Source organism: Centrocercus urophasianus, unplaced genomic scaffold (genome assembly GCF_019232065.1).
Source record: "Centrocercus urophasianus isolate 14NV4802_14NV808 unplaced genomic scaffold, USGS_Curo_1.0 seq_28, whole genome shotgun sequence".
Taxonomy (NCBI): domain Eukaryota; kingdom Metazoa; phylum Chordata; class Aves; order Galliformes; family Phasianidae; genus Centrocercus; species Centrocercus urophasianus.
In genome coordinates, this window is record NW_024884844.1 from 13,103,380 (window position 1) to 13,119,206 (window position 15,827).

Consider the following 15,827-nt stretch of genomic DNA (forward strand, 5'->3'; position numbering starts at 1 on the left):
TGTGTTTGTAGGAAGCAGAGACAGATGATAATGATCACATACACAGGACTCTAGGAATCAGACTGGATAAGGGGCTTAGCAACACTTCCAGAAAACAGATTAATATCAGCAAGGTGAACTGGATCAATGTAAGCTATAGTATTTCAGCAGACCCAGGCTGGAGGCACATATGGCAGGCTGATGACAAATGGGAGTTTGGCTAATGACTTTAATGAGGACATCTTCATTCATCTCCTCCATCCCTGCTGTTAAAGGGTAACTCCTCACTATTTCTTGCATATCTGCAAGAAGTTGTTCCATTACGAACAGTTTTGTTTTAGTATATATATTTGCTGCCAAAGATTCACAAAATTGTTTCTGAGGAGTTGTAGAAGACTGTAAGAAAAAGAACCTCAAATAATCTATGACTGGCCTGCTTGAATGCAGAATAAAATCACTTTGTATAATCATATTTCACACTTCTGAATTCACTGGCATATTCTTGCCCATCCATCACATGCAGTTCATGCTCCATAATGCCACTGCTCTTTTGCTTTGCAAAACATGCCAGCATTCAGGTGAAGCACACAGTGAAACAGGTAAATCTACAAATTATGGAGCTGCTGTAAGAGAACAATACTCAACATTTTTGACATTAAAAGAATCAGTATTAGTCCTGACCTCACAAAAGTGGAAATAAGCAAGCATACAAGAATACAAGTTATGAAAGCTATGCAACATATGTTGAAGACCAGACCATCATGCCAAAGAGTTCACTGCTTGTAAGCCCAGAAATGTTACTGAAGAGCTACACAAACTGAAAGCAAGCATGCCAGACAGCAGAAATACAACCCCCCCAAAAAAGATAAGTGGATAAACAAGCTGCTTTAAGAAGAAGCTTCACAAAGAAGACATAATGTTTCATAAAGAATAAATTCATGAGAAGAAATACCCAAGAGAAAAACAAAGTGAAAGATGATGCCAATTGGTATTTGCCCCCTTACCACCTCTGAAAAAGCTGATTTGCTCTCAGGACCAAAATGTCATCAAAGGAGTTTATAAGACTAAGAGGAGAGCTGGCTGGCCTTGGAGCAAAAGCGTGGGAAAGGAGGAGGAGCTCATTATCACTGCATGGAAATAGACATCATTTCTTCTTTCTCTTGTACAGCAGTTGTTCCAGATGAGGTGTCAGTTCAAGAGTCCTCAGTAGTACCAAAACGATTCTTGCTTTCCCCAACAAGCATGGTGGCTGTCATTAAAGCATGCAAACTTACATGCAGTACTTGTGACTAGATGCAGAAAAAAACCATAATCCTCCTTTTTCATTTGCAAATACAAGTGCCAAACCGAAATGGCATGGATCTGCCTGCTGCACTTCAAAGCTGCCATGCAGCCAGAGGCCTTCTGTTTTCCAGAGCTCTTGAGACAGCAAGGAATGCAAGAAAATATTCGCCCTCAGATCACTACAACGCACACTTCTCAGGGCTTATTTAATCATACACCATTATGCCACTCCAGAACAACGTAAACAGAGTAGTTTAAGTAAAAGTACGAACAGAATTATTAAAATAATAATAATAATAATGTGAATATTCTGCATGTGGAATGACTTTTCACTTGAAATAATCATAGCATTGTTCGGGTTTGGCATAAACATTTCTGTTTTTCATACAGCCTTGGAAAAACCAGCTCAAGCTTATATTGCTGCTTTTAGGATTTTGGGGTGAAAGAGGTGAGCACTGCAGGAGTGCATTGGGACTTCTATTAAAAACAACAAAGTTTCAAAACCATCATTGTAGGCACAGCAGCATTTCAAGCCTCAAGAGGTGCTTCTGGAAGAGACATTCCCCATGCACACAACTCCCATGCACAGTCTTCCCAAATGGGAAAAAAAGGCACATCTAAATATGCAGTCTCAACATTCAACACATTTGACAGAAGAAGACCCAGCGTAACTGGTGCATCATAGATCCTTCAGCAACACGGAGTTGTAAGTGCACAGGAAAGAGACAGATGCATAAAAATGGCATTCCCAGTCATGTCACTTAAAATTATCTTACATGACTACTTAGCATATTAGCTTTCTTAAACGTTCTCATCCATGGTGTATCATAAGATGCAGCTCCGTGCCCCCTCATGTGCCGCTTCAGGTATTCCGCCTACAATGCGTAGCAAGAGAGCAAGATCAGAAATGCATTTTGTTATGCATGACAGGATGAAAGCATGAAGCAGGAAGGAAGAACCAAGCAGAACTGAGGTCCTGGTGGGAGAAAACTCACAGGAAACCATCTGCTTCAGACTAGTTGCAGAACACGACCGGTGCAAAAGAGTACACAAGCTTCTGTTAACACAGCATACCGACTCCAAAATAGAAGATTTAGGACACAAAATAGAAAGAAAGTGGCTGAAAGAAACTGCTTGCTCATCGCATGAGGGATGACTGTGAAGAGTCAGGTAAAAGGCTGCTTCTTTTAAAGCCAGTACCCAGAAATGAGGGGGAGGGGAGTAGAAAGCATGAGTAACGTGCCAGCCTTAGTACTGTGTATAAGTGCTTCATTTTCTTTTTTCATACAAATGAATAACCAGCATATCTGCATCTATTTCACCCTGGAGACAGAACATGTACTACAAACTCTAGACTTTTACAAAAAAAACAGCTTCCAATACCAGCAACCCCTCATTTTAAACAACACTTTTCTGAAATCAATCAGCTGGCTGTTAGAGGCAAAGACTATCTTCAGTTTTAATCTACAGGACATACAGTCTTAGGCAACCAAACAATTAGGATCTAACAGAGTCTTGTAAGAAGGCCAGTTAACTCCTTGCACACCAACTATTTTCAGCATTTCACAGAACTTACACATTTGTGATAGTTATTCAGAAATCTCTATGTTTCTGTATTTTAACTTTCCATATGCCATCAAAATTTGAGACTGCACACTGAAGAATTGTAAGTGCCATTTTCAAGAAGATGGAAACATGGCAAGGATTTTAGAGATGACAGAATAAACTGCAGAGAAATAAAATGCCTCATCTCCTAACTTCTATGAATCCACTCTTGCCTGTACAGAAGGATTGCTTCTGCTCCCATTGAAGTTAGCAGAGTTCTAGAATCTGGGCACAGTTTTCCACCAGTCCAGTTTTTGTGAGACTGGCTGCACTTTAGGAAAGCCACAAACACTGAATAAATGACTACAAGAAAGTGGTGGGCCGCATCTGACAGCAAGCAGAATCAGACTCTCAATTCAGTGTTTGCTTAACCTCACACTGGGATGTACCTTATACTTTAAGGTGTTCCTTTAAAAATATTCCCTTATTATTTAATCTACAAATAATTCTAGTCAAAACATTACTCTAGAAGTTAATGGCGTGTTTCTTCTCTCAGTGCTTCCAACTTTCACAGCTTTGTGTTATTACCTGACTGGTTAGCTTGGACACTTCCTTCGCCAGCTCAATATCTGGACGTCCCAGCATGGTCACACCAAGGCCAGCTTCTCCACGCTTTTTATATTCAATCTAACAAAGAAAGAAATATTTATGTATATTTTAGTATCGATGAAACGCTCTTTTGATTGCTCTGTAACACTGTTTTCAGAGTAAAATTAGTGCTACAGAAACTATAAAGAAGATTTAAAAAACAACCACCACTCACATCACTAATTAACTTAGCAGCCTGAGTTGCTTTCTTAATGTCCGGGCGATCTGCAATAGGTGTGTAGTGGAGCTTTGACTTGGCATCTTTCTTGTATTCAATCTAATCCATGATGACAGACAAAGGAAAAAAAGATTACTGAGTTTGTTCATGAGGAAATTATGAGGAAATGCATGCAGTCAAATTGCACAAGAAATAAGCATACACAATTGTGATTATATGTGAAGGAAAGAAATAAGTTATTTACATGCTTTGTGGAAGATTACTTCACATTATTAACGATAAATATGACTTTCAAAGACATTCTTTATTTAAGTGCAATTTTACATCTGTAAAAATTCACAGCTTTGTCCTTCAGAACTATACCTGGATGTGGAGGCTGGGAGAAACCCAGAAGTGTGTCAGTTTTTGCCAGGTGACCTTGGTTTAATTTTCTTACACAAACCAGTTAATTCATAAAAACACAAAACACACTTACTGTACTCTGTTTTTTAGCAACTTCCATGGCATGTTTCACTTCAGGAGGCTCCAGCATGATAGAATAATTAGACTTGCCTTTCTCCTTCACAAACTTCTTTTTATAGTTTGTCTACGAAGAACAAAAAGGGCTATGAGTGATTTTTTCTTTATTTCACAGGCAGGTAAATGCTACTGAAGCTTACAAATGAGTTCACTGAAGCTGTTAAGACAGATAAAATGCAGTGCCTTAAGCCTCAAATATTAAGGCTGCTGTGCATTTGTCTTAATCTACATTTCACATTACATAAACTGGCTGTTTGGAGGATCTTTGTTTAAACTGTGTTCTATTAAAAATGAAACCTGAATTAAGGACACTCATTCATTTGCACTCAAGTCTGTCCCTTTTCTCCAGAGTATCTCCACAATATTCCAACTGTTCCTACAATTCCAAATTGTAACAATTTATCTTTTCTGAGTCCTTGTGCATTTTATGATAAGACTCCACCATGTAGACTCAAATATGAAACACTCTCATCAATTATAGGTACCAGCTATCAATCTCACAGCAAATTAGTACTGCAGAAGTTACTTACATCACTGACGTTCTTGGTCACCTCTTTCACATGAGCAGTGTCTCTTGTCTCAGGTAGGGTTGTGTAAGACCCACGGGGTAGCTGTTTCTTGCTGTGTTCTTTGTATTTGTTCTGAAAGCATAGGAGAAAAATAAGTAAAAAACAACAAACACACACACACCCTGACCCAATATTTAAAGGATATCCATAAACATGAACAAGTAACTTTCAGATGTGTTACCTCAGATACCAGAGAGCTGACATTCTTAGCCAGGAGGATCTGAGGTGTATCTGGAACAACCAGGCATGTTCCTCGAGCTTTGTTGTGCTTCTCTTTGTATTTTACCTAGCAAGGAGAAAATATATCGTTTTAAGCATTGTTTTGTGGTGATTTCAAAAGAGACTGCTGTTGTTCTCATTGCTTTTTAGTGGAAAAGGTGCAGATTGTTTTATATTTTGATGTTTTCCAAGACAAATTTGTTCCAGGCTCCAAACTCACAAAGCTCTCAATCGGAATATTAGTAATATGTGAAATATATTAATTCAATACATTCCTAGTAATTCTTAAAGATATACTGCATTAAGAACAAGTTAGGACAAGTTTGCTTTTTGTTGTTTTTTTTGTTTCTTTGTTTTGTTTACTCCAGGCAACATTTTCATTTCAGTAAGGTTAATCTATAGATAAGAAAAGCTCTAGGGTATTCAGGCAATGTTAAAATTTAAATACTTATTTAATTGCCAAGACCACATATTTGTCCAGTAACATTTACAAGATCAAATTTATTCAGATTTTACCAGTTTGTCATTGAAATAAATTAATTAAATAATTGATACCGAGCACAACTTTTCAAATCACAGAATCCTGGAATGGCCTGGGTTGCAAAGCAGCACAGTGCTCATCAGTTCCAACCCCCTGCTGTGTGCAGGTCACCAACCAGCAGCCCAGGCTGCCCAGAGCCACATCCAGCCTGGCCTTGAATGCCTGCAGGGATGGGGCATCCACAGCCTCCTTGGGCAACCTGTTCCAGTGCTTCACTTCATTCTTAATCCAAACAGCCAACAAAGTAGCTTTTGTAGTAAGTTCAAGAAGAATAAAGAAGTGAATGCTCAAGTACTTACATCACTTGCCAAGATGGCATTGTTTAAAGCCAACACTGTGTTCTTATCATCTGTGACAGAGAGTTTGCATCCCTTCAGGAATTCTCGGTCCAGTTTGTATTCGTACTGCAGAAATCAATAACAAGATTAGAAAAAAAAGAAAAAGAATCCCAGATCTACTACAATTTTTAACTGTGAAAAGGAAAAATGAGGGGAAAGGGAATATTCAGGTTGTTCAGACTTTCTTACATCACTCTGCTGCAGAGATGACTTGGCTGCTTGGACAAAGTCAGGCCTATCAGCAATCCAGTGCCAATGAGCCTTGGCTGCTTCGTATTTCTTCTTATAATCCAGCTGTTCACAGGCAAAAAACAAAAAATGAACAAAAAACCCAACAATTTAATGCTGTGTACTTGACAGATTAAATTCATATAAATGCAAATTCTCTTTCAGTTTGGATAAGCAAAAAATGTAAGAAATTACATCCAGATCAGATTAGGGTTTTCCTTTGAATTATGTACAATCCTGGAGAAATCCATTTACTTCAGTTAATCAACTGCTGGGTCAATAAAGTTACATGAATGACTGAAATGATGTTTTAACTTTGAGGAAGGTAAGTGCTTTCAGTTCTTTGCTTATTGCAGCGGATGTTGGGCCACCACTAATAAAAACAAATGAGAACTTCTCATTAAGCTCTCACTCCTTTTACAAGAACATTATCACAGTTTTTTTCAAGAAAGGGCAAAGCTAGAAGAATAGTGGGCGTGGGACATACAAGAAATCTCAGGTGATCTCATGAACTTGCAAGAATGAGTACTTCAGTACGAAATACATTAACATATATTTAATTCAAGCAGCATAAGAACTAGAAATCATGTCCAAGCTCAAGGAATTTCAGTAGAATTCACAGTAATTCCCCCTGGTCACCATTGCTGGTCTCAACCACTGTGCATAACAGAAGTGCAGTACTGATCACACAGAACTCACATTGCTGTTCAGCTTGTAAGCGTGCCGTGGAGTCTTAATATGAACTGAATCTGCTACAACATTGCAGTGGGATTTATTCCTCTCATACACTTCTTTGTATTTCAGCTAAAGAAAGAAAACATACAAAATGTTTACAAAGATACTAACACATAAAATCAAGCAACTTCAATAAGAGCAGCAGCAAAACATTAAAATCACGATATTAAAAATTGCTTCTGTAAAGATAAAATCTTCACAAAAAAAGAAATGTCATTGATACAACACAGTATCAACTGTCTGCTGGAAACAAGGGCCCTGGTCAGGAACATGTAATGCAGCAGGCAGAACTCACCATGAAGCTAACACAATTCACATATGAATGGTAATTCTGTCTGCTTCTACTTTCCTGCACTCAATAGAAATGCCTTAAAGAAACCTATCTTCTGATGGGCACACTCAGTGTCTTCCAGAAATCCCTTTCCAGATTCTGAAATGTAGCACTTATTTTGGAACCAGTGTATTCCAATTCACAGATAGCTTTTGAAGAATCTTTGTTTATTAATGACCTGCTACCATGGATGAGATACCAAATCTAGTTTTGAATTTTATTATGCATTGAGGGCCACTCTAACCCAGCAAAAACATTCCAAGAGCTACTGCAGAACCTGACATGAAAAAGGTCCTGAGAAACTTAATATCCAACTGATTTTTTCAGAACAGACATTATATACATTGAGTTTTATACGCAAGCAAAATCAACACACTGTAATGAGAAGCTATTTTTAATGCCAGTTTCACAGATGTTAGAAATGCTACTTATCAGGGTAAGAAGTTAACTGTGTGTTTTTGGTGATTCACTTACATCACTTATTCTGTCCTTGACTTTGCGCACGTGCAGCAGCATTGGGGTGTCGTGAATTGTAGTGTAGCCTTTGGGCTTCGCTTTGTTATATTCCAACTTGTAAATAATCTGAAGGTACAAATCAGAGATCACATTATTTCTTGACAGTCTTGGTGTCAGTGGATAAAAAAAAAATCAGGATGAGAAACATTTTCAAGTGAATACTGAAGTTATTATTTTCAAAGGGCAGAATTTGGAAAGGAAGTATAGCTGTAAGGGACTGACCACACTTACATCACTAATCTGTTTGTTGACTTTTGCAGTCCTTAAGTTTTCTGGAGTATCCACAACTGTGGTATACTTATCTTTCTTCTTCTCATAGTCCTTTTTGTACTCCACCTAGTGATTGGCAAAGAGACCACGTTAACCACACAAACCAAGGGAAAGCAGCTCCAGGAGATACACGTTTGTATTCACACAAGCAATTGCAAAACCCTTTCACCAAAGCCAATGAAAACTGAACATGCAAAACAAACCAAACACTGCAAATCTCTTATCTGCCCTACAGGCTGTCTATTCGCACAATTGTTTTATATTTCTTTCACTGAATCATAAAACTTCACTTCTATGTCCATGACTGAGTGAATAAAGCAACCTCAGCAGGTCAGTGATTCTTTTAATTCATAACGGGATGAGATCTTATTTTAGAATATTCATCAGAACAAAGAGAGATGTAAAACATCTTACACAACAGAAGATAAAAGCATCCATTGAACCATCATAATGCCAGGCTACTTTAAAGTCATTGGCAGCAGAGTCTGTATCTTAATCATTTCTTAAAGATTACCTTGTTTTACTCAGGACTCTGAACAGTTTTCAGAGGATTCAATGAGAACAGACTGTATCTCAAGAATGGTAATCCACTGCAGATAGCCTCAGGGCAGGTGGAAGAGGTTGGAACATACATTTAAAAAGGAATTTTCATGCTTTATCTTGGATCAGAAAAGAAAACCATGCTTTTGAAGAGGACTAAGACTGACAAAACATCAATAATTACATACAAACAACAAATCAAAAAATAACACCCATTCAGATGAACATCCAGGTCAGACAGAGTGCTATTTTTTTTTTTCCTTCAAACTCACTCAAGCTTACCTGCAAGGAGTTTTTAATGAGGTAATAAATAGACATCCACTGATCAACTGGATAAAAATGTCTAGTAATGGCCCTTGGTTCTATAATACTAATGGACTTTATTAACTGAGCCTGTAGCGACAACTCCCTCACTGTCATGTAACTGGTTTCTACTGTTGCATTTCCAGTGATAATTTATACATTACATGCCAGTTTCATCAGCCCAGTCAGAAAATGTGCTTGCCATTGAAAATAGCAAGGTTACTGCTAACAGATCTCATTTCTCAGTAATATAAATACGTATCGGTTACTCAACAAATCACCTTTTTACCCAACTGTTACAACGAATTCCAGTTGCATAGGAATCCAGATTAAACAAAGACAATACAGAAAATGACTTCTTCATCATAATAGCAGAGTCATTTAGAGGCCTTTTTTTTAATATCAGAAATGATACCAAAGGTTCTTTTTCTGTATGAACAGATGAATCATACTCTCTACATTCAACCCTTACAAAAGATGAAAGGAGAGAGTATTTTTGTTTATAAACTTTCAGTATCTGACTGCCTGAGAGCTGGCATGCTAGCCTTATTTAAAAGGGTTGTGAGGCCATGGCACTGCTGCCCAGAGCTGTGGTTACCCATCCCTGGAGGTGCCCCAGGCTGTGGATGGGTTCTGGGCAACCTGAATTGGGGGGCAGCCAGCCCACAGCAGGGCTGGAAAGGCTCTGAGGTCTCTTCCAACCCAACCATGCTATGATTCTATGATCTTCAATGCATGGAAAATTGCTCTATGTACGTATGAAAGGAAGACAAGAAGGCAAGATCAGCCTAAGCTAAGTGAATTTCAAGCCCCAGTAAATGCTTTTTCAGGTAGTTTGGGTTTTGAACTATTTTACCATAGACGTACCGTTCTGCACATGGACAAAACTTTGGAGTCTGTCATCTGTGGAATCCCAGAGAACTCACAAGCATAAAAAGACCAAGCAACTAAATGGTAGTACTAATGTCTCCTACAGCAGCAGTTCTTCGTATTACCTGGCTCCATAAGTATGAGTTGTAGAGTGCTGTCAGGATATCTGGCCTCAGAATTTCATTACACCCTTGTTTCAGGAGCATCTTGGCAAGGGATTTATAACTGTTCTGTTCATGCAAATGGCAACGAAGCACAAAAGAGACTTGTGAACACCATAAACAATAAGACAGCTCTAGATCCCTGACACCTTGAGAGTGGAGAGATTTAGGCACAGTACTGTATGTATTCATTCAGATGTGCATACAATTTACATCTATGTAATTAAGAGTATACGCTGAAAGATTTGCTTATTATCCCATTGAGGAAATTATGAGAATATTTTCAGGGAGATAATAGTAAATTACAGATAAAGGCACAGGCACTCAAAAATCCAATATGCCACTGCTGCTTTATGTAGAAGTAAGAAAGAAGGTAGTATTTGTGGAAGCCAATGAAAGAGAGCTAATAAATAAATGCATGACACAACGTGCATTTTTTAAAACCTCTCCATTGACTTCAACAGGCATTAGATTGGAAATTAATTGAATATGATGTCAATTGATGCACAGTACATGAAAGTACATACAGTAGAGATTAGCTCACTCAAAAAGTAACAGTCCTTTTTGGGTGGCAAAACTAAGACTATCTGATCTGAACTAAAACATCACAATATCACAGGTGAAACCTCTGATACTGCCAGCTGTAAACATTTCACACAGACAGAGCAGCTGGGAGTGAACCAGGCACTTTCTGGCAGCACTGGCAAGTGCTCCTACGGTACCTGACTGCTCAGTGTAGTCCCCCACTTGGCCAGGAGGTTCTTAGGATCATCCACAATAACGCTGTACCTATCTTTGAGCTTCTCATAGGCAGCCTTATATAATTTCTGCTCAGAATAGCATAACAAATTGTAACAAATTAAAAGAAGACAGTGAAAACATAGAGATCCTGAGATGACAGATGCATCATTTAAACCTCTTTGTATGACATATTCAAAGTCAAGGATTGAAGTCCATATCCAAAATAGAAAATGTATTATTGTTATAAAAACAAAAAACACAAAATGCAAAGAACAAACAAACAAGAAAAGAAACAGAAAAATATGCCAAAATAACATATGCAACTCTAAATTTTATCTGGAAGGCCTAACTTACAATTCAAAGATACCTTCAACCCTGTTCCTGTCAATCTTCAAGAAGCCATTTTATAATTTACTTCCTTCATGAAAAAGAGCTACTGAAGCAACCCTGTGTGGAACTAGATTCTTGATTCGAGTTCAAAGAGAGCGTGATGAGATGGAAGGGTGAATTACAGAGTTATATTATCATCAGACTTTCTGTAAGCAAAAACTTTAATCCATTGTGAAAACATCACTCATATAATAGAAGACACTTCAGTAAGTTTATTTCAATGTATGGGGCCCCCAAAAAAAGATTTTTCTCTTCCATGTCTTTCATAATAATTTGTTCCTTATTTGTACTACCAAAGAACAGCAAGACTAAACATTAACAATCTTCCATCACAAATTCTGGTTCTCTGCTTATCAGACTGAGCATTAAATTGTAGCAATGATTTCTGCAATTAACCAGGTTAACCAGATTGCTGGGTTGTTGTTTTGTTTTTTTCCTTCTGTGGGACTGGTTTGTAAACCAACTCTAAGCTGGTAAGAATTCATCCAGACCACACAGATTTTCAGGGCTTTTTTCGTATGCATTCAATACCACTTCTCACAACTAATTAATGATTTTAATATTCCTGATACATTAAGTTCATTGCTTCTGTAGCACAGGAGAAAACAACTAAGTAGTAGAGTCAGAGAATTCAAGGCAGAATATCAGAAATGAAACCGAGCTATGATTACTTTGGCCACAATACTATCTTAATACCATCACTATTCTATACTCACAATACTACGCTTTAATTCTCTTTACACCTTTTTCCACACTGCAATCAACAGTTTTTCAACAGTGTTACTCAGCAGGTAGTATTATCAAGTTAGCAGCTCTTTACTGGTCAGCAAAGCCAAAGTTTTTTCCAGCAATTTCAAAATGGAACAGAGGGGTCAAGATTTCACTTTTTAGTTACTGCAAATCTGTTCTGTGCTAACATTCAGGACGGTCACAGGAACAACCTTGCATTTCCTGATTTCAGTCTGACCTTAAGACATCCTTAGCTCTGAATCTATTTTCATTTATTTGCAAATTCAGAAGGACAGTCAACCCTTGATTCCATATTAACAGAAATCTTTAACACTTACCGCATCCAGCAACTGAGTTGCATGTTTAAAATGCCTGTTAATTGGAGAGTCAGCTACGTACTTGTAATGAGACTTTGTCTTTTCAAACGTCTCCTTGTACTTATGCTGCACGGAAAAAAAGCACAGATATACATCACAGAGTTAACTCCAAGTTCTTTTGGAATTTTAGAAACTTTCTGCAGCAAAATATTGCTGATTTAATTATTTAACTCAACTACAAGCAAAAAATATTTTACTGCAAAATAGCTGTAAATGGAACATCTTATAGAATGGAACTATCGTATCAAGCACTCAATGGAAGCATCAATTCTTGATAACCTTAAAGCTTGATTTCTAGAATCACTATGAAAATCACAATGGAACAGAGATTTTTACAGGGACCACAGGGGATAAGTAAAAGATCATTTTGCCTCGTTTTTCTTTCATACCAAGAACTGAAATTATAGATCTTTTCTCAAGTTCTACCATGACAAATTCATATCAGTGTCTAGGCTGGAATTGGATTCTCCTAAGAAAAACCAAAATATAAGAAAAACATAAAAATAAAAACCATTTAGCAACAATTCAGGGTGTTTTACTTACCCCACTGTAGAGCACTTTATTCTTTCCTGCCAAAGTAAAATCTGGTGTGTCCCACACATAACAGCCGATGCCTCTGAGCCACGATAAGTCTTCCTTGTATTTAACCTTTAGAAAAGAAACAAAGGATGCCTTCACTTTCTCAAGAAATAAAACTCAGTTTTCATTTAGGAAACCTACATATCAAGTTCCAATCTCTCACATCCAGGAACTATTTGAACTCACATCACTAATAGCATCTGTGACGATACGATGATGGAAATGTTCTGGTCGGTCTGGGATTGATCTCCAGACTCCCAGCTGGCTCATATAATTTTCTTTGTATTTCACCTACAAAGAAAATTAAGAGAATGAAAAAAACAGATTTTGAGAAGCAGAATACCTCAACCCATGCAACTTTTAGACATTCTTTGTTTCCAGAGCACCAGAACTATAGCAGTGGAAATAAGATTTGCTTGTATTCCCTTTTTTTTTTTTTTAAGACCAAAGGCAATCAAGCATATAATCAAGGAAAGAAAATATTAACAGTGCTGATCATATTTTCCTAATTATTTGATACAGTCAAATAGACTAACAACATGACTAGCATGTTCTAGGTTATTAAATGACAATATACATACACTGCTAATATCATCTGTGACTTTTCGATGATAGACAATATCCAAAGCATCTTTCACTGTGTGGTATTTCCCCTTTGTGTTCTCAAAGGTTTCTTTGTAGCGCAACTGGAAATAAAAGAAGTAATATATTAAAAATATATATTTATCTATCAGGAATCATTTTAGTTAAAAATCCTATATCTGAGGAATGATAAAGTTATATGTTGCTTTCCAATATCCTAATATATGTCCTGAGGAATTTCAAGGAGCTTCAACTACCTAAAATCAGTTACAATTTGACTGAGACTTGTGAAGAAAATTTGAAAGAAAAGGAGTTGGCACATCTAAAGCAAAACTTCATCCTATTCTTTCAGATTGCAGACAGAGAAAAGATGCCATGTATTAAGTATTTGACCTCTGAAATAGCAAAAAAAACCCCAACCTATGCATTCCTTCTTCTATGTTCTGGTCCAGAAGAAAGCAGGATGACTATTTGCCTCTCAGGGGAAAGAACTTCTCAGAAGAGAAATCCAGGTGCAAAAGAAGTGATATATTCTTAAAATCATAAAAATCCCTCTCATAAGAGCAGTAAGAAATATTCTCATCAAAACACTGGCCTAACAAATATTCCATCAGGACTTCCCAGGGTATCTGGGCAATGTGCAGGGTAAAATATGTAGCAAAGGTCCCACTAGAGTCCCTGATTTATTTCTAAATGAAACAATGAGCAAGTTCTCAGAGACACGTAAGTGAACTCCTAAAACCAAGTGGAGATGAAATTATCTGAATCATTTCACACTGATCTGAGCTACTGGGTGATTTCATATGTAAGCAACTTATTTTTTTTTTTTCCTTTTCTAAGTCAGCATTTCAGTGCAAAGCAAAACGAATATGAATTATAATAAAGGTAAGAAAGCACTACAGTGACACCAAGTGAAAACTATTTCTGTAATATCAAATGGAAATGGAAGAGAGGTTCCTGAAACAAGCTGAGACAATCCCTGGCTTGCATGCTTGTTCCTCACTGACCCCCCCCACCCCTTTTTTATTTTTTTTTTGTAGAAACCAAGAAAAATCGGAATGAAATCATTCATGGACTACATACATCACTGGCATTCAGGTATGCTCTCTTGGCTCTGATCAAGACTGGTGTGTCAAGGACTGGTGTGTATTTGTCCTTCATCTTCTCATACTGGATCTTATATTTTGTCTAAGAGAAATGGTAAAAGTTAAAGGTTACATCTTCAGTCTTAGAAGCAGTTGCCAATCTCATATTACATTAACAGCTAGAGGTGCTATCCGAGTGCACAAAGTCATTCTTGCAAAGCTCTCTGTCAAAACACTGGGAAATAAACTTGGCTGTTCAATTCATACTAGATGTTCCACATTTTGCAGCCAATCTCCCACAGATTCTGCAGACAAGTATTTAGAAACACATATCTTGTAAAATATTCAAGTTCGTAAGAAACGTGCAGTCATTTACCACAAACTGTAAAGGACACATGAAACTTAAGTATGAGTTACAATGCTAAGTAAAAGGCAAACAGATGTGAGCCTTGAATCCATCATCAAAATTAGAAGTGAAACTTCTAAGCAGTTTAAATATTGGTACGAAACAAAAGACCAATCTTACCTCACTGACCATGTCTTTTACATGCCTGGCATGTGTGAAGGCTGGAGTCTGGCTACCAGCATGGTGATGAGGTCTCTCTTTGGTGGCAAGTTCCACATACAAATACTGCAGCAAGACAGAAAGAATCCAAAAAAATACATTTCAATTAAGTTTTACTTTATCACCCTGAAAAATGAGTATAGGTTCACAATAAGTTCACTATAAGTTTTGCATAAACACCCAATTTACCCCAGGAGAAACTGGTGAGAATTGCACCCTTTCACTTTCCGTATTATCTCAGTCCACCTTTTTCCATTGCTCACAGTGTTCTGTAAATACTAGCAATATCTTCATGAACCCCCAAGTCCAATGCATATGACATTAATGCTGTCTCTGCCCTACGTCCATGCCTCACTTTGATAAAAGCATCCAAAACAGTCTGTTTTTTTCCGTTGGGTAACAACATTCTGTACTACTAACTCAGCATGAACTATGTGAATGAAGATAATGAACAAATGGTAGACTGACAAAAGTACTTATTCCTCTGACAAAGTCAGAGTTTCAGAGAATCTGAACACAACAGACCATGGTTCAATGCTTTGCTTCAGACAGCCAAAGTTGGATTTGTCCATCACAGAGGTATGGTAAACATGAAAAATCAAGCCACTTAACAATGGCTGTTTTTAAAAGTACCCTCTAGGAATTCTATATTGGTTTGAAAAGACCTGGAAAGATTTTGCTGTACTTAAAGATAATATTAACAAAGAACCTCAATTGTTTTTTATTAGTAGAAATTTTTCACCTGGCTCTGTATTTTTTGTCCTTTCTTGGCTCTTAAGTAGTCAGGTGTGTCAAGGACAGAAGTGTATTTTGTCTTCAGCTCCTTGCCTGCAGCTCTGTAAACCAGCTAGAAAAAGAAAAGTCTGTGAATGATTTCTTCTCTTACATATATTTGTGTAACAGCTGCCCAAACACAGCTTTGCAATTGTAGCATCTCTCAGATTTCTGAAAAGAAAACAGTGAGAGATCTGAGCTTTACTTAATTACAGCTACCAAAGATGAATA

The 15,827-nt window shown here is 37.4% G+C and overlaps 1 protein-coding gene across 1 annotated transcript in view; it reads right to left on the minus strand.

Moving 5' to 3' along the window:
- NEB (nebulin) overlaps window positions 1-15,827 on the minus strand; it is a 102,255-nt gene that overhangs the window by 28,092 nt on the left and 58,336 nt on the right. Inside the window, exons 78-95 of the mRNA XM_042827044.1 lie at window positions 15,565-15,669; window positions 14,784-14,888; window positions 14,256-14,360; window positions 13,172-13,276; window positions 12,777-12,881; window positions 12,555-12,659; window positions 11,973-12,077; window positions 9,739-9,843; window positions 7,862-7,966; window positions 7,589-7,696; window positions 6,748-6,852; window positions 6,010-6,114; window positions 5,782-5,886; window positions 4,904-5,008; window positions 4,684-4,794; window positions 4,110-4,220; window positions 3,632-3,733; window positions 3,397-3,495 (exon numbers count right to left, since the gene is read on the minus strand). Of these exons, the coding sequence (XP_042682978.1) occupies window positions 3,397-3,495; window positions 3,632-3,733; window positions 4,110-4,220; window positions 4,684-4,794; window positions 4,904-5,008; window positions 5,782-5,886; window positions 6,010-6,114; window positions 6,748-6,852; window positions 7,589-7,696; window positions 7,862-7,966; window positions 9,739-9,843; window positions 11,973-12,077; window positions 12,555-12,659; window positions 12,777-12,881; window positions 13,172-13,276; window positions 14,256-14,360; window positions 14,784-14,888; window positions 15,565-15,669 (1,896 nt within the window). The remainder of the gene's footprint in view (window positions 1-3,396; window positions 3,496-3,631; window positions 3,734-4,109; window positions 4,221-4,683; window positions 4,795-4,903; window positions 5,009-5,781; window positions 5,887-6,009; window positions 6,115-6,747; window positions 6,853-7,588; window positions 7,697-7,861; window positions 7,967-9,738; window positions 9,844-11,972; window positions 12,078-12,554; window positions 12,660-12,776; window positions 12,882-13,171; window positions 13,277-14,255; window positions 14,361-14,783; window positions 14,889-15,564; window positions 15,670-15,827) is intronic.